This window comes from Oncorhynchus mykiss, chromosome 2 (genome assembly GCF_013265735.2).
Source record: "Oncorhynchus mykiss isolate Arlee chromosome 2, USDA_OmykA_1.1, whole genome shotgun sequence".
Lineage (NCBI taxonomy): Eukaryota > Metazoa > Chordata > Actinopteri > Salmoniformes > Salmonidae > Oncorhynchus > Oncorhynchus mykiss.
The window spans coordinates 74,018,317-74,040,330 of NC_048566.1; the positions used below are offsets into that span (position 1 = coordinate 74,018,317).

Sequence of the window (22,014 nt, forward strand, 5' to 3'; positions counted from 1 at the left end):
ATTGACCATGTGACTATTCCAGTCTGAGTTTTATACTAAAATGGATTCTATCACAAAGCTGTTTTGTTAAAAAAAAGACATTGCATACATTCTTCGGAAGAAGCGCCATTAGTTTACTCTGTTACACTCAAATAAACACAATCTGTGGTGCAAATGTTGGTGCTTCTACAGTATGTCAGTGAATGTTGATACAGGTTTAATCCATAGTGCAGTGTTTTATTTATTATTCACAGCAGACACACGTCACTTTACTATTCATGTGCTGGACAGTTCCTTTGCAGAAGACGTCAGTTTCTTGCAGTCAGAACCACTGACGTCACTAAACTGCCCAAGGCCACCACCAGAGCACCAAGCAGGAACTTCCATGAAATTCCCTGAAACACCAAGTGACGCAATGTCAAAAAACAGTCATGTTTTTTTCCTACTTGTGAACTGAATTCAACTGAAACATTTCACTCAGGGAAAGTTCTCAGTGGCTTACAGGTGGCTTCTTGTTAGGAGTCAGAAATGGGGCAATATTGTCTCCAAGGAGCTGGGCAGGTTTGGCTTGCCACTTCTGGGTGTTTTTGCCTCCTGATTGCCTTTTCACTAGCTTTGACAGCTCAACATGGATGGCCTGGGAAGGGAAAGAGACAGACTGTAGTCACTTACCTTTAACCTCAATGTGAAACACAATTCACAGGTGTGTACTCATAAAGGACAATCTTATACAATACAATTTAGCATTTTAGCAGTGAACTATGCTAGGTGGATTGTCATTGAGAATGAGGTTGTAGTATAGGAGTTGACCAGTAGATGGTAGCATAGATCATATTTAATGCAACAATCTCAGGCTCAAGTCATAGTTGGACTTGATCAGTTTGAATTAATCCCCTAATGTTGACGTTCTTGACACTCACATTTAGTTTCTTTCTAGCATAAAATGTAATTGTCAACTAATATTATACAACAAATATATGGCAGTTTCTTGTTAAGCCCTCACCAAAGTTGTCTTTTTAAATACATATTTTTATTATTTATTTTTCCTTGTTTCAGGTCAACATCACAAACAAATGGTATATATGTAGATATAAGGTAACATAAAACAGTGACAGTAAACAAAAACACACACACACAAAAAAAACAAGATTTAAACATTCACTTTCAGTTCTCTGCTCTCTTACAATCTTCCATTACCCTTAACAATCTTTCTTTTCATTCAACCTGGAGTCATCTTTCATTACATGCCTTTATTAATTTGACTGTTGTGTGTGGCTGTAGTATATCAAAGAGTTCAGTTGTATCAACAGAAGACCTGACTCACAGCCTTTTTTATATTAACACTTCTCAGGGTATCTGCGAGATTAGGGTGAAGAGATAGTTAAAAGGGTCACATAATATATATAGGGTGTCCTTCCTTGTTCCTAAATATAGCACACATTTTCTCCTGTGGCAGCACTTTAAAGATCTCACAGTACCACTGATTTATTGTGGGTGGCTGGTCTTTAATCCAGTTAAGGAGAATGCATCTGTGGGCCATTTTTTTTTTTTTTTACCTTTATTTAACTAGGCAAGTCAGTTAAGAACAAATTCTTATTTTCAATGACGGCCTAGTGGGTTAACTGCCTGTTCAGGGGCAGAATGACAGATTTGTCGGCTCGGGGGATTTGAACTTGCAACCTTTCGGTTACTAGTCCAACGCTCTAACCACTAGGCTACCCTGCCGCCATAAAGAGTTAAGGAGATTGAGCTGTGCTAAGGTAAGTGAGGACCTGTTTCCGACGACACCCAGTACAAATAGCCATGAGTCCATTCTTATAGGACATCTGAACATGCCATCCAGCTCCATTTCTACATTTTCCCAGAAATCTTCCCATGTGGACATGGGTGTCATTTTCATGCCTACACTTACAGCAGGTATCAGAGAATTCTGCATACCCTTTGCATATTCGTATATTGCGTCTCTTGCATCTTGTTGCAGGTGAACAGTCGGCTTGCCTTGAGCATAGCCTTTGTACAGTTTTGGATTTCTGAGCCTTTTCCCAGCTCTGTTTCTCATACCTTAGTCAGGCTACTTGAGCTACTTGCAACATTTGTGTGTATAGCAGCATAAAAGTAGGACATAAAGTGCTTAGGTCTTTCAGCTTTCTACAAGAGATTGTCAACTGGGGTTCATATTGGGTTCTGGGGGGAACACTATCTTAGATTCAATAAAATGTCTTACTTGCAGATAGCCAAAGAATTGTCTGTGTGGTACGGAAAATGTTTGTTGGATTTCCTGAACCGATAGCAATGGCTCAAAGTTGTCTTGTGTTTTGTACTGTACTTAGTTTCACATTTCTTTTTATTTAGTAGGGTCTCGGTAGCCTAATCGTCATTGTTCATTCTAGTGATACTGAAATTACAGTACTGGTTCGATTTTTTTTTATAGGACTTAAATTAATAATGAGATTTGATGACAAAGCTCTGGTCAAACAAAAGATTGATGTTCTTTCTTATCAAGATGATTGATTGACAATAATGGAATATTTCTGGAAGGCAGTGTCGATAGTGCAAAAAGGCTTTTATATGTCATTTGGATTCCGAATGTTTCTGCTTTTCAATTCCTTACCTACTCAGTTAAATGAGGTCTCTGGGGGTAAAGATTGCTTTATCCACCATCAAGGCAAGGGTGTAATTACCAAGGCAGCAGATATTTTAGTTGTGTCTAGACAACAGTGTCTCACCACCACCAGTGCACACTTCAGGTCAAGCCAAATAGGGCGATGGCCACAGAAAAGCACATTCAGAGCATGGTTTAAAAACAAAAAACAAACACACAACACTCAGAATTATTCCGACAAGGGCAAACATTTCTATATACAAAAAAGTAACACTGAGTTTTTTTGGGGGGGGCATAATGATATTATTAACTAACTGTAGGCCCTCATTGCAACTTTAATCCTAATGGAGGACTTATAGGTGTTAAATTAATGAAAATGTTGATTTGCTTTATTAGTGTGACATCAGTGTTTCCGGACAGCTCTAATCTTTGTGGCTGAGTAGAGAATTTTGCAGACAGCAATAGGAGCAAGACAGAACAGGTCTTCACTGTGGCTATAGAACTAACACTACACAATGATCTTTGCAAAGTGTCTGGGCTCTAGTACCTTTGGTTGACTTTTCTTTGCTAAACGATATTGTGCCCATGCGCAAAATCTGAGGTGAGTTTTCAGTCTGCAGTTTTTTCTGGTCATGGAAAAACATTTAATTCCACATGTTCTAGTCTAAACCAATACAGAGGCAAAATCTACCATAATTGTTTTTGAAGCACACACCCATTATACGTTTTGGGGGAATTTTCCATGACTGGGTCTGCATATTCTCAGATTCTTAGCTCTTGTCAAGTAAACATGCTGTGTGACAAAGTAGAGTGACAACTGGGAATGTAGTTTCCAATTCAAGTTCACTACTTAAAGTGCTGTAAAATACAACACAAACCGATGCCCAACAGCTTCTTTTTTGGCATTACTTTGACTTTGGCAGTATTGGGCTATAGTACATACTATAGCCCAATAACGCTGTTAACTAAGGGTGAACTGTGAGTCACACACTACTCCAGACATGATTTAAGAACTTGTTGAGTATTGTACTGTATCATTTTATTTCCATCACATCTCTTGACTAGTGTCAGCTGAGACAGTGTCTTTTTGATTGGGAAATAATTTCAGGGACCTGTAGTGGACATGGATCCTTGATCTGTTTGTGGGGGGGTTGGATTTCACTAGCAGGCTAGGGAGAGGTGGAGGTGGTGAGAACCTAGAGATGTGCTCATTTAGATAGTCTGTCTATCTCACCTTGGTGGACGGCTCCAGTTTCAGAGCCTTCTTCAGTATCTCCATGGCCTCCCCGTATTCGCTCTTGTCTGACAGAAGCTGCAAACAGATTGCAAAATCTCTGAACAGCTAAATCAACATCATCCTTCAGTAGTATACTGTACATGTTTCAGTTGTACATGTTGATTTGCAGTAAATCTTTACACTCATCTAAAATATCTGAATAGGGTTATGTAACAGAATTATTAATGCACCCAGGCACTGTAGACTAATGACAGTGGATTGAAGGTGAGGTAATGTGATGTTAGTGTGTCCCTCACCTTTCCTGTTCTGAAGAGGGCTTTGACATTTTGTGGGTCCAGGGACAAAACATCCCGGCTGGTGTGTAGTGCGTCGTCGTACTGCTCCAGTTTCAGCTGAGCCGCTGCCAGGTTGTTGAGACACTTCACCCGGTAGTCCTGCACCTCCTCCCCCTCCACCAGCACAGCATTTCCACCATCTAGGGGAAACAGGCCACACAGCCTCTCACACCTGGGCTATTGTTATGTATATGTAATGGGAGCCCCAGTCTTTCTAGGTTTCAGGGAGAATTATATACTTACAAAGGAACTGAACGGAGGAGAGACTGGGTATTTGATGTACTAAGGACATCTGTATGTTTGTTTGCCACAGTTATAAAAATCCACGGTTAAAGGCCTAGTGCAGTCAAAAACGTGATGGTCCTGTATTTTATATACACCAAGTATACCAAACAGGAATACCTTAGTATTGAGTTGCAACCCCCCTTTTTGCCCTCAGAACAGCCTCAATTCGTTGGGCATGAACTCTACAAGGTATCAAATAAAATGTCATTGGTCACATACACATATTTAGCAGATATTATTGTGGGTGTAGTGAAATGTTTGAGAAAGCGTACCACAGGGATCAAATCAATTCTAATTTAATTTGTCACATGCGACGAATACAACAACCTTACTTGAAATGCATACTTACAAGCCCTTAACCAACAATGCAGTTTTAAGAAAAATAAGAGTGAAGAAAAAATATTTACCAGATAAACTAAAGTAAAAAATAAAACAGCTACAATAAAATAACAATAACAAGGCTACAGTTTTAGTCAAAAGATTACATACACTTAGGTTGGAGTCATTAACTCATTTTTCAACCACTCCACATATTTCTTGTTAACAAACTATGGTTTGGCACGTTGGTTAGGACATTTACTTTGTGCATGACACAAGTCATTTTTCCAACAATTGTTTACAGACAGATTATTTCAAAAATAATTCACTGTATCACAATTCCAGTGGGTCAGAAGTTAACACACTAAGTTGACTGTGCCTTTAAACAGCTTGGAAAATTCCAGCTTCTGATAGGCTAATTTACTTCATTTGAGTCAATTGGAGGTGTACCTGTGGATGTATTTCAAGGCCTACCTTCAAACTCAGTGCCTCTTTGCTTGACATCATAAGAAAATCAAAAGAAATCAACCAAGACCTCAGAAAAAACAATGTAGACCTCCACAAGTCTGGTTCATCCTTGGGAGCAATTTCCAAACGCCTGAAGGTACCGCGTTCATCTGTACAATAGTACGCAAGTATAAACACCATGGGACCACGCAGCCGTCATACCGCTCAGGAAGGAGACGTGTTCTGTCTCCTAGAGATGAACGTACTTTGGTGCGAAAAGTGCAAATCAATCCCAGAACAACAGCAAAGGATCCTGTGAAGATGCTGGAGGAAACAGGTACAAAGATATCTATATCTTCATAGTAAAACGAGTCTTATGTCGACACAACCTGAAAGTCTGCTCAGCAAGGAAGAAACCACTGCTCAAAAAACTCCATAAAAACGCCACACTACGGTTTGCAACTGCACATGGGGACAAAGATTGTACTTTTTGTAGAAATGTCCTCTGGTCTGATGAAACAAAAATAGAACTGTTTGGCCATAATGACCATCGTTATGTTTGGAGGGAAAAGGGGACGCTTGCAAGCCGAAGAACACCATCCCAACCGTGAAGCACGGGGGTGGCAGCATCATGCAATGTGGGGTGCTTTGCTGCAGGAGGGACTGGTGCACTTCACAAAATAGATGGCATCATGAGGAAAGAAAATTATGTGGATACATTGAAGCAACATCTCAAGACATCAGTCAGGAAGTTAAAGCTTGGTTGCAAATGGGTCTTCCAAATGGACAATGACCCCAAGCATACTTCCAAAGTTGTGCCAAAATGGCTTAAGGACAACAAAGTAAAGGTATTGGAGTGGCCATCACAAGACCGGACCTCAATTCTATAGAAAATTTGTGGGCAGAACTGAAAACGTGTGTGCAAGCAAGAAGGCCTACAAACCTGACTCAGTTACACTAGTTTTGTCATGAGGAATGGGCAAACATTCCCCCAACTTCTTGTGGGAAGCTTGTGAAAGGCTACACGAAACATTTGACCCAAGTTAAACAATTTAAAGGCAATACTACCAAATACTAATTGAGAGTATGTAAACTTCTGAACCACTGGGAATGTGATAAAATAAATAAAAGCTTAAATAAATCATTCTCTCTACTATTATTCTGACATTTCACATTCTTAAAATAAAGTGGTGATCCTAACTGACCTAAGACAGGGAATTTTTACTAGTATTACATTTCAGGAATTGTGAAAAACTGAGTTTATAAATGTATTTGGCTAAGGTATATGTAAACTTTCGACTTCAACTCTATATACAGGGGGTAATTGAGGTAATATATCCATGTAGGTAGGGGCATGCATAGATAATAAACAGTGAGTAGCAGCAGTGTAAAAAAAGGGGGGGGGGGTGTAATGCAAATAGCCATTTGCTTAGCTGTTCAGCAGTCTTATGGCTTGCGGGTAGAGGCTGTTCAGAAGCCTTTTAGACCTAGATTTGGTGCTCCAGTACCGCCTGCCATGACGAAGCAGAGCGAACAGTCTATGACTTGGGTGGCTGTAGTCTTTGGCAATTTTCAGGGCCTTCCTCTGACACCACCTGGTATAGAGGTCCTGGATGGCAGGAAGCTTGGCCCCAGTGATGTACTGGGCTGTACGCACTACCCTCTGTAGCGCCTTGCGGTCAGAGGCGAGCAGTTGCCATACCAGGCAATGCTCTCAATGGTGCAGCTGTAGAATATTTTGAGGATCTGAGGACCCTTTTCAGTCTCCTGGGGGAGAATAGGCGTTGTCGTGCACTCTTCACAACTGTCTTGGTGTTTTTGCACCATTATAGTTTGTTGGTGATGTGGACACCAAGGAACATGAAGCGGGCAGATGTGTTGTTGTCTACCCTTTTCATCTGGGGCGGCCCGTCAGGAAGTCCCGGATCCAGTTGCAGAGGGAGGTGTTTAGTCCCAGGGTCCTTAGCTTAGTGCTGAGCTTTAAAGTCTCTATGGTGTTGAACGCTGAGCTGTAGTCAATGAACAACATTCTCACGTAGGTGTTCCTTTTGTCCAGGTGGGAAAGGGCAGTTTTTGAGTGCAATAGAGATTGCGTCATCTGTGGATCTGTTGGGGCGGTATGCAAATTGCTGGCCCATGTTGACTCCAATACCTCCCACAGTTGTGTCAAGTTGGCTGGATGTCGTTTGGGTGGTATACCATTCTTGATAGACACAGGAAACTGTTGAGTGTGAAAAACCCAGCAGCGTTGCAGTTCTTGACACAAACCGGTGCACTTGACACCTACTACCATAATCCTTCTTTAACCTGTCTCCTCCCCTTCATCTACATTGATTTGAAGTGGATTTAACAAGTGACATCAATAAGGGATCATAGCTTTCACCTGGATTCACCTGGTCAGTCTATGTCATGTTCTTCAACCTTGTGTGGTGTTCATGTTTTTGTTATTCACCCAATGTTCGTGGGTCTGATGGACCCAAGAAATTATAAGGGTTTTAAAACAATACAGCCATAACAATTAATGTAAAAATACTTAAAACGTAGATGTTGACATATCAATTACAAGCAATATAGACAGCATACATGGTTAATATTTGCCATTTACCTGCTAGATCACATTTATCAATTAAAGCGCTATTCGTTTGTTTTCATAAAATGTGATTTTTGAAAACAACATTAAATTATAATCAAGACAATGGTGGAATAAATAATGTTTATCTTGAACAAATATAAATGAAACAAGGTTTTCATCACTATTGATGTTTAATGCATTGAAGTGAACAAATTGGAAGGATACATTTAAATACAGTATTTTATGGAAATGATTAATAAACATTTTAAGGCCGGTCTACACACCACATGAGGGACAGAGGTTTACTGTGTGTTGCAAATTTATTTATTGCACTTGATGCATGTGTACTGTGTCTTCCTGTCCTTCTTGGGTCCACACACAACACAACGCTTCTTCTTGTTGCTACCAGCTGCAATCTAGAATGATGAAAACACTTAGTTCAGGAATTTACTAACATCTCACTCACTCACATATATAGTTATAGCAGGCCAAGGTAGGAGAGTCGGACACACACAGGGAAGAACATCGCTCACACTTCCGGTATTGGAGTTGTTGGTTCTGTGGGTCGGGCGGATGGGGCACTAGCATCCTCCTGAATACTCCTCACAATGGCTGCAGAAGCTGGGATCCTTGGGATATGTTGCCTCCTCTGGATTTGAGGTCTTACCAATGCCTTGCCCAGCTCCTCGAGAAAGAGCTGTCTCCTCTGGAGCGTCCCTCTTTTCTAAATTTTCCACCCCTCCTTTTGTGGCATTGTGATCCGTCATGATTTCTATTTTTTTATGTTCCTGGCCACAGATTCTCCCATCCCTATGCAGCATACTCATGAGTACCACATTTTCCCCTTCCTTTGGCATATAGGACACTAGGCATGTGTGTAGGCAGTGAACACAAACTCTGAGGAATTCATAGACCTGTTCCGTGTATTCAAGCTGAGTTGGGAGCTATAGCTTGTTTTTTAGTACTGTTCTTACCATAGTCAGCTTCCTCTTGATGAGCTCCTGTCCCAGTTTGTGCAAAGTAAAAAAGTTATTGCATGTGATGTTGTGGACACAGAGTCCCTGTGTCACATCCAGGACAACCTGCATCCCTTGGTTCTTTTCAGGCGCTCCTCCATCTGGCTTCCCCGTATACGCTTGCAAGTTCCACCTATATGATGAAACAGCATCACAGGCAGCCCAGATCTTGATTCCATATTTTAGATGGTATGTACTGCCTGAAGGGGCAGCGGCCTCTAAATGACATAAGCTGCTCATCAATAATAATGTTGGGCCAGGGTTGTAAAACTTGTCCCACACTGACCTGTTTGCAGCTAGCTTGTCTCTCTGTGGAGAATAATGGAAATTATGTGGAAGTTTTGCTGCATGGAAAAGTTATCTGCCAGTTCCTGCATCCCACAAGGATTCTATGGATTCCCCATTGGATCTGAAAACACCAGCAAGGATAAGAACCCCAAAGTATGGATATAAATGAGTTTGGTCCATTTCCTCCATCTCTCTCTAAATTAGTGCAGTCCAGAATGATTTTCTGGATGGTGTCTGGGTTGAACAGTTCAAAAGAAGACTTTATGTCCTGCACATCTGTAACCGCCATCCGCGTCAGCCCTGGTTGCATCCTTGTTATATTGGCAGCCATGTGGGTGGCTCATTCCTTGGGCAATTTCAACATTCTACCTCAGCCAGCCACCTTTCAATTTCACAATAATTATTTATTTTTTTTACCCCTTTTTCTCCCCAATTTCGTGGTATCCAATTGTTTTTTAGTAGCTACTATCTTGTCTCATTGCTACAACTCCCGTACGGGCTCGGGAGAGACGAAGGTTGAAAGTCATGCTTCCTCCAATACACAACCCAACCAAGCCGCACTGCTTCTTAACACAGCGCGCATCCAACCCGGAAGCCAGCCGCACCAATGTGTTGGAGGAAACAACGTGCACCTGGCAACCTTGGTTAGCGCGCACTGTCACAGGAGTCGCTGGTGTGCAATGAGACAAGGACATCCCTACCGGCCAAGCCCTCCCTAACCCGGACGACGCTAGGCCAATTGTACATCGCCCCACGGACCTCCCGGTCACGGCCGGTTACGACAGAGCCTGGGCGTGAACCCAGAGTCTCTGGTGGCACAGCTGGCGCTGCAGTACGCCCCCCGGGAGGCCCCAATTTTTAAAAAAATTGACATTCATATTTTCTCCTCCTGCGGGCTGCTGTTGAGCTAATTGCTGACGGGCTGGTCCTGAGGCTGGCTGATGTTCAATGTTCTCTTCTTCCAACTCACTGTCAGACTCTGAATTGACAGAGACATGATCCACATATTCGGAAAATTCTTCATCTTCCAAAGTGGAAGACGCTCCTTCCACACTAGCTTCTCTAGCTGCAAAAATTATTTCTAAGGCCCTCTGAGCATTGATTATTTCTGCCTTACTGATTGATTGTGGTAAGGAGCCACACATGCAAAGCTATTTATTTGTTGGGTCCTTCCCCCAATTTGCACCAGGCTGGGGTAGAGTGTAGGAAAATACAGCATTTTCATTTTTACAACCTATCAAAATAATGTATTGAAATAATGTATCGTAATAACATTGTGCAGGTTCCCACAAGACATTGTGTAGTTTCACACACTACAAAGGGTAAAGAGTGCGAGAAAAGCGGGAGACAGGCAGACAGGCAGGGAGACAGACCGGTTATTGGCGCTATGTTGAATCAGTAGGCCCAGGGAGGAGGAAGACAGAAGGTACACAGCAAACCTTGTTGTTTAATTTGTACTTGTTTTCACCTACACACACGATTTTCCACACTTGTATTACCCTCGGGCTCAGTGGACTCGAACAGCACATACTGTATGTAATATAAATCTGTAAGGTGGTGCACAAATGTAGGGTGGTGCACAAATGTGTTTTCATTGAGGCCAATGACGCTCCGGTTTAATAAATTATTAATTGTATCATTTTTCTTTCAGTAAACATTTGAAAATGGGTCCCACAGACCCGAACACCACACAAGGGTTAGTGTTTTGTGTACTCAGTGTATATGCCTACACTATGAGTTTGGAATAATACTGTGAACAATACTTTTAGTTTATGGGAGAGGGTAAGTTGAACAACCCATTGTTTCTAGGAAATTATACACACAATTAATTAATAATACAAAAATAATAATAATTGGACCTAATATTTAGGACGAGGTTACCCTTTCTTAGAGTCTGAGAAACCTTGGTGGTAAGCAAGGTTGGTAAGCAAATAACAAGTGGTAAGCAAATAACATTTTGACCAAGTCAAATTCATTTGTTGTGTTATGAGATTTAAGAGATTTGTGTTTCATGATGCTTGTATCTAAACCAAAGTAGATATTTTTAAGATTGTTCTATAAATAATTGGGGTTCTCTAAACTTAGCATGAAAGTGCATCCTTGTGGGCTAATATAATCAAAAATGTTGGCTTGGGGTAAGTTGAGCCAATGGCCAACTCACTGTCAGTGGCTTGCGAAAGTATTCACCCCCCTTGGCATTTTTCCTATTTTGTTGCCTTACAACCTAGAATTAAAATGGATTTTTGGGGAGTTCATATCATTTGATTTACACAACATGCCTACCACTTTGAAGATGCAAAATATATTTTTATTGTGAAACAAACAGAAAACTTGAGTGTGTATAACTATTCATCCCCCCCAAAATCAATACTTTGTAGAGCCACCTTTTGCAGCAATTACAGCTTCACGTCTCTTGGGGTATGTCTCTATAAGCTTGGCACATCTAGCCACTGTGATTTTTGCCCATTCTTCAAGGCAAAACTGCTCCAGCTCCTTCAAGTTGGATGGGTTCCGCAGGTGTACAACAATCTTTAAGTCATACCACAGATTCTCAATTGGATTGAGGTCTGGGCTTTGACTAAGCCATTCCAAGATATTTAAATTAATCCCCTTAAAACCATTAGAGTGATGCTTTAGCAGTATGTTTAGGGTCATTGTCCTGCTGGAATCTCTGGAAGGTTCTTGAGGTTTCCCCTCAAAAAAAAAACATCCCCACAGCATGATGCTGCCACCACCATGCTTCACTGTGGGGATGGTATTCTCTGGGTGATGAGAGGTGTTGGGTTTTCACCAGAAATAGTTTTTTCCTTGATGGCCAAAAAGCTCAATTTTAGTCTCATCTGACCAGAGTACCTTCTTCCATATGTTTGGGGAGTCTCCCACGTGTCTTTTGGCGAACACCAAATGTGTTTGCTTATTTTTTGTCTTTAAAGCAATTACTTTTTTCTGGACACTCTTCCATAAAGCCCAGCTTAAAGTGATCCCATGGACAGATACTTTGCAGCTCCTTCAGGGTTATCTTTGGTCTCTTTGTTACCTCTCTGATTAATTCCCTCCTTGCCTGGTCTGTGATTTTTGGTGGGCAGCCCTCTCTTTGCAGGTTTGTTGTGGTGCCATATTCTTTCCATTTTTGAGTAATGGATTTAATGGTGTTCCGTGGGATGTTCAAAAGTTTGTCCCTGACCTGTTTGGAGAGATCCTTGATCTTCATGGTGCAGCTTGCTTGGTGGCGGCCCTTGCTTAGCGGTGTTGCAGACTCTGGGGCCTTTCAGAACAGGTGTATATATACGGTCATGTGACACTTATATTGCACACAGGTGGACTTTATTTAACTGATTATGTGACCTCTGAAGGTAATTGGTTGCACCAGATCTTGTTTAGGGGCTTCATAACAAAGGGGGTGAATACATTTGCACGCACAACTTTTCTGTTTTTTTATATGTTAGAATTTTTTTAAACAAGTTATTTCTTCCATTTCACTTTACCAATTTAAACTATTTTGTGTATGTCCATTACATTAAATCCCCCCCAAAATCAAGTTAAATTACAGGTTGTAATGCAACAAAATAGTTAAAAAGCCAAGGGGGATGAATACTTTTGCAAAGCACTGTAAGTTATTTTTTTTATTTATTTTTATTTAACCTTTATTTAACTAGGCAAGTCAGTTAAGAACTAATTCTTATTTACAATGATGGCCTACACCGGCCAAACCAAGATAATGCTGGGCTAATTGTGCGCCACCCAGTGGAATTCCCAATCACAGCCGGTTGTGATACAGCCTGGATTCAAACCAGGGTGTCTGTAGTGACGCACTGAGATGCAGTTCCTTAGACCGCTGCGCCACTCGGGAGCCAATGGATGAGCCAATGGCAAGTTGATGAAATGTAAGTGTTTTCTTCCCAGGTGTAATGCAAGGCAACACCAGGGCCTGGCCTATGTTAAGTGTAAACAAAAAAGTACAAAGTATTTGTTAGGTGCTAAGTCTGTGTTAAAGTCCCTTAGAATGATAAAATGGAGTAAGTTATGCCAAGAGATCACTTTCTTTGGACAAGCTATGTTTTAAAATGCATGTTTATACGAATTCTGATTATTTCCAGGGATATACAACATCCTGAAATATAGGTAGGTATCTTTGTTAGAAATAATACTATAGTTGCCTTGACGGATTGCTCACCTCACCCCACTCTCGCTAAGAGCTGTTTGAAATTTCAACCTGTTATGGTGGGATGTAGTTTTGGCTTGCCTGGTAAATTAGTTTATAGACCAATAAGAGTTTCAAACCTCTCCGCCAATAACAGCTAGTTTTCAATGTTCCCCTCCCCACTGAGACAGACAGTTCTAGCACAATTCTTGCTAGAGAAATTGTTATTTGCAAATAAGCTATTTTTGTTTCTTTTTGACAATTTTAACATATTTTCAGTCTCCGAACAGTGGTGAATGGAAAGATATATCTGTTACACAAACACCATAAACTGTAATGAGTTTTGGCGATTGTCATTACGCCAGAATTCATGTGTCCACTGCTGTCTGCATCTTGGTGTTGGCCACTTATCTCTGCCTTGGAAAAAATTCTGTTTTCTTGTCAAACCATATCGCATTTTGGAGCATAGGCTATACCAGCATTTTCAAATCCATATGCTCATTTTTTATGCCTTTGACATTTCATTATTCTTTTTTACTTTTTATTTAACATTTATTTAACAAGGCAAGTCAATAAAGAACAAATTCTTATGTACAATGACGGCCTGCCATTAGTTTAAGATATTTGAGGGATTGTTGTTAGCAGAGCTATGTTAGGATCTAGATTAGGGGGATGGAGCAACTATTCAAGGATTTACAGGATATTCTAGAGACAGACAAGGTTGATTCATCTCGCTCAGATTCCAGGAGTGTGGTTATGCCATTGTGTATTCAAGTGTGAATGGTGACTAGAGACATAAAACAGAGTGTTTTGATGCAAGTTTTATTTATATGTTGTATTTATTTATCTGACAGAAACCATCCCAGCATTTGATCCTTTGCTTTACAAAAACACAATGCCTTATGCCAATACAGCGTAGTGCAATGACTATCTGTGGTACTCCCAAGAGAAACGTGTATATATCTGTTGGGATATGCAGTGATAATTCTAATGCAGATATTCAATGATGGAGTTATATGCCATCTATTGAATTTCTGAATATTCTTTAGCGTTATCTCATCCGGCAAATTCACAGTCTTGTTGCATGGAATATATTCATTGCTTATTAAGTGCTGAGGAAAATGTAACCATTGGCCCATCATCATTGATACATTTAGAGGCAGCCCATGCTCTTCTCCTCACTGAGTCATTTCTGTCAAATGTCTCTCTTGGGTCCACCCTGCCTTTCCAGCAATTAAAATGATTAAGGACCTTGAATAACATGAAAGTTTATTAGGTTTGATTACCATAAGAATTAACAATAACATTTCTCCTGACAGTCACCTCTGGTGGATGTGCCTCTGCATTACGATAGTATGATTAGTGCTGAGATGGACTAGCAGTAAGCCATGAGGAGACTATCATGCAATTGGGTGCTGGAAATGTGGAAGCTGTATTTTTCTGAAGTGTGCTAGTTATAAACAATCTGTTTACTGCTGTGCGTGTGTGCGCGTGTGCGTTTGTATGTAGCAGGATGCACGTGATGAAGGTAGGGATTACCTTTAGTGCGTGTGTATGTAGCAGGATGCACGTGATGAAGGTAGGGATTACCTTTAGTGCGTGTGTATGTAGCAGGATGCACGTGATGAAGGTAGGGATTACCTTTAGTGCGTGTGTATGTAGCAGGATGCACGTGATGAAGGTAGGGATTACCTTTAGTGTGTGTAGTAAGGACATCCAGAGCCATCCAGTAGGCCCTGGTAGCCATGCTGTACTCCTCCCTCTGGAAGTGGAAGTTCCCCCGCTCTCGTTTCTGGTTGCCGATGCGTATACGGTCAGACATGGGGAGAATCAGGGGGTCGGGCTTCTCTCTGATGTTCAGGAGTTGTAGCTGGTAGAGTAAGGGGGCCCAGGCTGGAATATCAGGCTCCCTGACAAAAAACAAATACACACACATAAACAAACCTTCAATCAGACTGGAGCAATGTGGAGAGCCTCAGACAATGGGCATTGTCTAAATATCTTTGATTGTCACACATCCTTGTGTGTAAATATGCTGGGTCAGTGCGTGTAATAGCTCGTATGTTGACTTGCAAACATCACAAAAACATCTGTTCTGAAGTCATTCTCCACGTGCCTTCATTTGCCAATATCACAACTAAGTTTTACATTGTTTTGGTTACATCTTAATTGATTGGACTGCGTATTGATCGGTGACTTCACCTGCAATATATATTAGTAGACACCCAATTACTGCTATCTGGTCAATAGGGAACTGGTACTGTTAAAATGTGTCTTGTCTTGTTGAAAAGTTAATAGTCATGCGCACATCCTTAAACAACTAAGGTGTTTGGCTAATAAAGGATACTTGAAAAAGAAGAGAGCGGTGCGCACACTGAATATGCTCCAGTTTGTCACCTTTAATGGACAACGTTTTGAATTAAAGTCTAATATGTAAGTCAGCATGAGTACTTGGGTTTGTGAACTTGTGAGGGTATTCCAATCCCTCAAAACAGGCAAGAAATGTAATCTGGTCCACCTATGCGTTACAACAGTGAGTTACTGATTGCTTCAGCTTACTCAAGATTCACTCAGAAGGAAGGTTAATTTGGTTCTCCAGCTGATCATATGGTCCCTTTGACCCCATAGCACACAATAGAGTATAATCATTAACTGGGTAACGGCTCTGATTCCGATGTGTGCACACATGCATGACATGGGCTCTCTTAATTTGGTGATGTTTAGCAGAGGGAGCAGTAGGTTGAACTTAGTGGAACTTGTTTTGGTGGAAAGCTCCACAATTCCCATACCATATGTGAACATCTAGAAGGTACAGTGCACATCCCTTGCTTAATTATAGTACAAGTGGTAAACCCCCTCTCATTATTGTCCAGAATCCAATCTAAATACATAAGTATCAGGTGCCATTCTGATTCATTAGCTTCCTAAGTATGTCAAGGTCATACTGTATGCCAAAATAAATGAATAAAACTCACTTCACTTTACAAAAACTGAAATAAAAAAAGTAGGGGATCATATTCGAAAATGCAGTTCTAAAAAGTATTGGTCTAAAACTAAGCCTGATACTGATAAGTCCAGTTGTCATTGTTGCAAGGGGATAGCACTGTGGTGTGTCAGATCATGAATTATTCAAACAGGTTGTGTCAATTACACAATGTATGTCTGTCTAACAGAATTAGTATAGCTCCAGTCACTGTGTGGCTGTATCAGGAGTTGGAATCGGGTTACCTTTTCACCTCTCCACCCAAGGGACATCATCCTGTGTTATGTGATGCAGGAGCATGTAGCAGATGAGCTACAGTATGGCCTTGGAAACATGAGATGGATCCCTTTGCTTGGGACTGGAGGAAGTAGGGGCTTTGGATGAGTAGACAAAAAAAGAACTAGCTGTCACGTTCTGACCTTAGTTCCTTTATTATGTCTTTGTGTTAGTTTGGTCAGGGCGTGAGTTGGGGTGGGTAGTCTATGTTCTTTTGTCTATGTTGTATTTCTGTGTTTGGCCTGGTATGGTTCTCAATCAGAGGCAGCTGTTGATCGTTGTCTCTGATTGAGAATCATACTTAGGCAGCCTGTTTTCCCCATTTTGGTTGTGGGTGATTGTTTTCTGTTTTGTGCGTATTCCTTACAGAACTGTTTTGTTTTCGTTCTCGCTCTTTATTATTTTTGTCATTACAGTGTTCAGTTTATTTTGTTTATTAAGAAGAACACTTAACACGCTGCACCTTGGTCCTCTTCTCCTTCACCAGACGAAAACCGTTACACTAGCTTTGTGTAGATTTCAGACTCCACCATTAGTGATGCTGACCCTTTTCAATGTGACTAGCTCGTAGATGGTGGAGGCTCCTCAGAGGAGGAAGTGGAGGACCATCCTCCTCATTGAATTTCATAAAAATAAAAATTGTAAAACATTAATAGATAAAACTATACTAAATATAATCACGTCACCAACTAATTGATTAAAACACACTATTTTGCAAAGAAGGTCTACTGTAGCCTCAACAGCACTCTGTAGGGTAGCACCATGGTGTAGCCGGAGGACAGCTAGTTTCCATCCTCCTCTGGGTACATTGGCTCATGTTTCTCAACCCCTTCCATAAACTTACACAGTAATTATGACAACTTCCAGAGGACGTCATCCAACCTATCAGAGCTTTTGCAGCATGAACTGACATGTTGCCACCCAATAAAAGGATCAGAGAATGAATCTAGTACTGAATGCATAAACTACAGCTAGCTAGCACTGCAGTGCCTAAAATGTGGTGAGTAGCTGACCATAAGAGAGAAAAAGAAAGAAATTTGATCAAAACTGTTCTTTCTTTCAAAATGAAGAAGCAAGAGAGAAATAGAGAGAGAGAGTGCCATTTTTTTCACTTACTTAGCTAGCAAATGCAGCTAGCTAGTTTAGCCTACTGAAACACCCTGCTCAAACAGAGGGATGCTATGCTAGCTAGCTGTCTATGATTTTCCAACACAACACTGGAACTCTTCCAAGTCAAGGTAAGCTTTTTCAGTTGACTAATTTATTGCCACCGGGGCCGCCAGTGTAACTGCTTACTGACTGCACACTGTAACCTTACTGCTTGATTGTAATGGGTTTACTAACTCATTAGTTCTATAAGTTATGCTAACTATGACGTTACTTTCGCTAATATGATGAGAATGATGTAGGTTGTGTCTAGCGGTTTGGTTTGGAAAGTTTTTTTCGCCTGGTCATATACAGCTGATGTGTTGTGTATTTAAGTCCACAAGCGAAGGGAAGAGGTGAGAGGAGGAGAGTGCATAGGCACAAGACAGAATACAACGTGGCTGCTATGAAAGTGAACTGTGTTCACGCGTGATCAGGGGTGTATTCCTTCCACCTATTCTGTTTTTTTTTATAATTCTTAAACGGAAGCAAAGGGAACAAAAACGTGGATAAATATACCTGAATTTGTCCAATAGAAACTCTCTTTTGCAACTGTTGGACTAATGATTACACCCAATATCAGCTACATGCAGGTAACAGTCCGAGGCGGTATTGAATGTCACTGTCTGTCACCTCAAAGTGGTCTCTCGACCTGTGTGCACCTACTGTACATTTTAAACGTTCATTCATATGCCAGGTTGTAGCAATCTCATGATGCGTATAGGGAAAATGTGTGTGTCATGTAGTAGCCTAAACATATCAATGTTACATTGAACTGGGTGAATGGAATATGAATGACAGTCATCCAATATGCTGTAATAGAAAATAATTGTCCTCCCTCATCTTGAACGGTACTGACCGCTACTGCTCGTAGAATATTCAGATTTAGTATATGTAGATGTATAGCTGAATTTGATCACAGCCATGCTTACTGTAGGTGAACCCACAGAGCCTAGGTCCATGCAATATTTATCGGACAGGACCCTTCGAAGAGTTAATCTCCCTTTCGGTGTCTTGGGCAAGTGTCCATAAGCACAGATGTGAGATGGAATGTATTCACAAAGTGAATGTGTTTATGTTCTGCCTGTGGTTTTGAAACATTCAAAGTTAATTGGGCTATTACTGGAAACTGTAATAAATCCCAAATGGCTTTGATAGGTTGGATATACTGTATTGTTGTTTGTCCTTTTTGTTGCGTACTACAGAGGAAGTATCCTTTCATGATCTGCCATCAATCTGTCCACCACCTTTCTTGACAAGTCCTCACAGGCATTATATTTATTTAATGCAAATGTGAATAGTTGATTTATTTTAAAAGAGCACAACAACTCATCTCATTGCATTCCACCTTCATATGGGATTTTCTTCTCATCCTGGTCACACATTCCACCTTCATATGGGATTTTCTTCTCATCCTGGTCACACATTCCACCTTCATATGGGATTTTCTTCTCATCCTGGTCACACATTCCACCTTCATATGGGATTTTCTTCTCATCCTGGTCACACATTCCACCTTCATATGGGATTGTCTTCTCATCCTGGTCACACATTCCACCTTCATATGGGATTTTCTTCTCATCCTGGTCACACATTCCATGAAAATCCATTGACCAGGATATATGACAATCACTGAGAATGTATAAATAGACAAACTCGAACAGTGATTTGATTCTATTTGCCGTGTAGTTTTCCCTTTCTGCTCTTAACTCACTCCATTTCACAATAGTCCAAAGGCTAGCCTACAGTACAAGCCGTTCAATACACCACCTTTATTGAAAAACAAACAGCTACTCAAACTGGCTGGCTGGAGGCTAAGACAAGAAGGTCACTGTGCCAAAGGGGTCCAGTTAGGGTAATTTCACTGGTTGAGACAAACTTGCTAAAGGTGGTTGTGTGTAAATTGTAATAGAGGATAGTTTACTGGGGAATTCCTCAGAGAAAAATTGGCCTGTTTAACAACATGTCCCCTTTGTTACTGTGGCCTTTGCATCTTTGTTTCAGAGAATTTCACAGCAACTGTTTCCTTTCCATTTTCATTTTGTTTCGTAGGGAAGCTAGGAACTATCTTTTGTACTGCTATCATAATTGCATCACAGGGTCTCCCAAGTGGCGCAGTGGTCTAAGACACTGCATCACAGTGCTAGAGGCGTCACTACAGGCTGTGTCGCAGCCGGCCGTGACCGGGAGACCCATGAGGCGGCTCACAATTGGCCCAGCGTCGTCCAGGTTAGGGGAGGGTTTGGCTGGCCGGGATGTCCTTGTCCCATCGCTCTCTAGCGACTCCTTGTGGCGGGCCAGGGCACATGCACTCTGACTTCAGTCACCAGCTGTACGGTGTTTCCTCCGACACATTGGTGCAGCTGGCTTCTGGGTTAAGCGAGCAGTGTGTCAAGGTCGTGGCTCTCGACCTTTGCCTCTCCCGAGTCCGTACGGGCAATGGGACAAGATTGTAACTACCAATTGGATATCACGAAATAGGGGAGAGAAATGGGGGTGAAAAGTGAACAAAAATATAAAATAAAGTGTATCATAGGCCTAAAATCAATGAGCCCTGTCAGTCATGTCAGGAGAAAGCTACATTGTTACTTTAACTTTCCAGTTACTTCTTATTACACTGGGTGTAAAGAATGTAGCTAACTAGCTACTGCAGCAGCCTGTCAGTCCTGTGTATAGATAAGTATAACACTTGGTATCTAAACTGGTAATGAAGCTTACACAGTGCATTAAGGGAGACATCTGTTTTATCTTGGTGGGATCACAAGATGAATAGCCTTTAAACAATCCAATCCAAACAATCCAATCACAACACCATGATCAGCAGGCCAGTCTCAGCCACAGCACAGCCTTGTTATTTCTCTGCTGACATTTGGAGAGGAAGTAAGCCATATCAGGTCATGGAGGGTTTTACAGGATCACACAAAGGCACAAGGAGAGTGAATTTAATTGAGTCTGAACTGTGAGTCATTGGAAATAATAAATAATACCTCCCCTGCCATAGTGATCCTGGAGTAGGTGACTGCATTTCATGGTTTCCGGAGAGGGACAGCTAATACAACCACTTTGCTGGAGGATGAGTCATGTTTTATCAATGCAGGTAGCTGCCTCTCATCAGCCTCACAATGAGGATGCAAACTCAGATGACATCCCTAACACATGTATCCAAATACAGGCATGCACTACTCACACACTGTAACCTACACACATGCATGCACACTTGCATCCGTTGTAAGGTATTTGGGTCTGAAATTGAAGCCATATGCTGTTTCAAAGAGGTTTCTCAGAAAAAGGGTTATCATCCTCGTGCAGGATTGACCTTTGGAACAAAATATAATCAAACACAGTTGCCAAAGGTTTTCCTCTTAAAGGTGTGATCACTACCATTTACTCAGTGGTGCAGAATTATAGCAGATCTGTACATTGTGCTTCTTAAACATACGTAGCTACAAGGCACTACCTATTGTGTAGCCTACAGAGAGCTAAAGTTCCATCAACCTAATTTTTTATCACCCCAAAATATGAATGGCTGTGAACTGCACCTACTATCATCAAACAAACAGGCAGTGCCAGAAACTTGTCATTTGAGATCCCAACATTGTTAAATCTCCACTGGGTTAACAGTGTCACACAGGGCACTAGTGATTTGCCCCGTAGCCGGCTCAGTGAATGATCCCCCGGGGCCTGATTAGTACAAGACAGGAAACACAGGCTGGTCAGTGGAAAAAACTCATCTGAACTAACCCAGGCTCTGGCCTCCTAATGAAATCTGAACCTGGAACCTACTGGGGTGAAGGCAACTCTACACACTCCTTTGAGGCTAGGCTTAGCAGAGCCTTGCACACAACCGATCGCTGTTGTAGCCTAAAGATGCCATTAGATCCCCCTCACACATATACTGAAATTGTTTTGAAGTCCAAAGCCCAGCAAAGTAAGCCACCCACCCACAGTTAGCCACAACAAGAGTATATGTGTAGGTGAGAGTTTGTTAGGGGTTGTTATTGGCAGAGTTCAGAGAAACTAGGGTATATAGCCTATATAACCTTTCTACAGGCTGATTGGAGTTGGCAAGCCTTGAGATGTGATGGGGTCATAAAGAGCCAAGCAGCAAAGAAGAACACAGTAACTTAAGCCCTAGAAGAGTTTAACTCGTCGGGTAGAGTTAACCTTTAGGACTGACCCTATTCTGCCGGTCAACATCTGAACCGACACTGACTGACCTGAGTGAGGGTGGGGTAGAAATTATAAGAGATGTCGGCAAAATATTTAGCTGAAGCAGCAAGTCTGCTAGTGGTGCTGAGACAGAGAAGGGTTGAGGGAGTCACATTGACAGGCTCATCTGGCCTGGGGCTGTTCAGGCATTTTCTCTCTCCATCAAAGCGTGTAAGGATA

At 41.4% G+C, this 22,014-nt stretch overlaps 1 protein-coding gene across 1 annotated transcript in view; it reads right to left on the reverse strand.

Moving 5' to 3' along the window:
• Positions 1–202: 202 nt before the first annotated feature.
• The window catches only part of LOC110495986 (peptidyl-prolyl cis-trans isomerase FKBP8), a 48,592-nt gene continuing 26,780 nt past the window's right edge, over positions 203–22,014 (reverse strand). The window contains exons 4-8 of the mRNA XM_021571562.2: positions 14,913–15,130; positions 4,115–4,293; positions 3,816–3,893; positions 482–616; positions 203–374 (exon numbers count right to left, since the gene is read on the reverse strand). Coding sequence (XP_021427237.2) covers positions 288–374; positions 482–616; positions 3,816–3,893; positions 4,115–4,293; positions 14,913–15,130 — 697 coding nt within the window. The 3' untranslated portion in view covers positions 203–287. The remainder of the gene's footprint in view (positions 375–481; positions 617–3,815; positions 3,894–4,114; positions 4,294–14,912; positions 15,131–22,014) is intronic.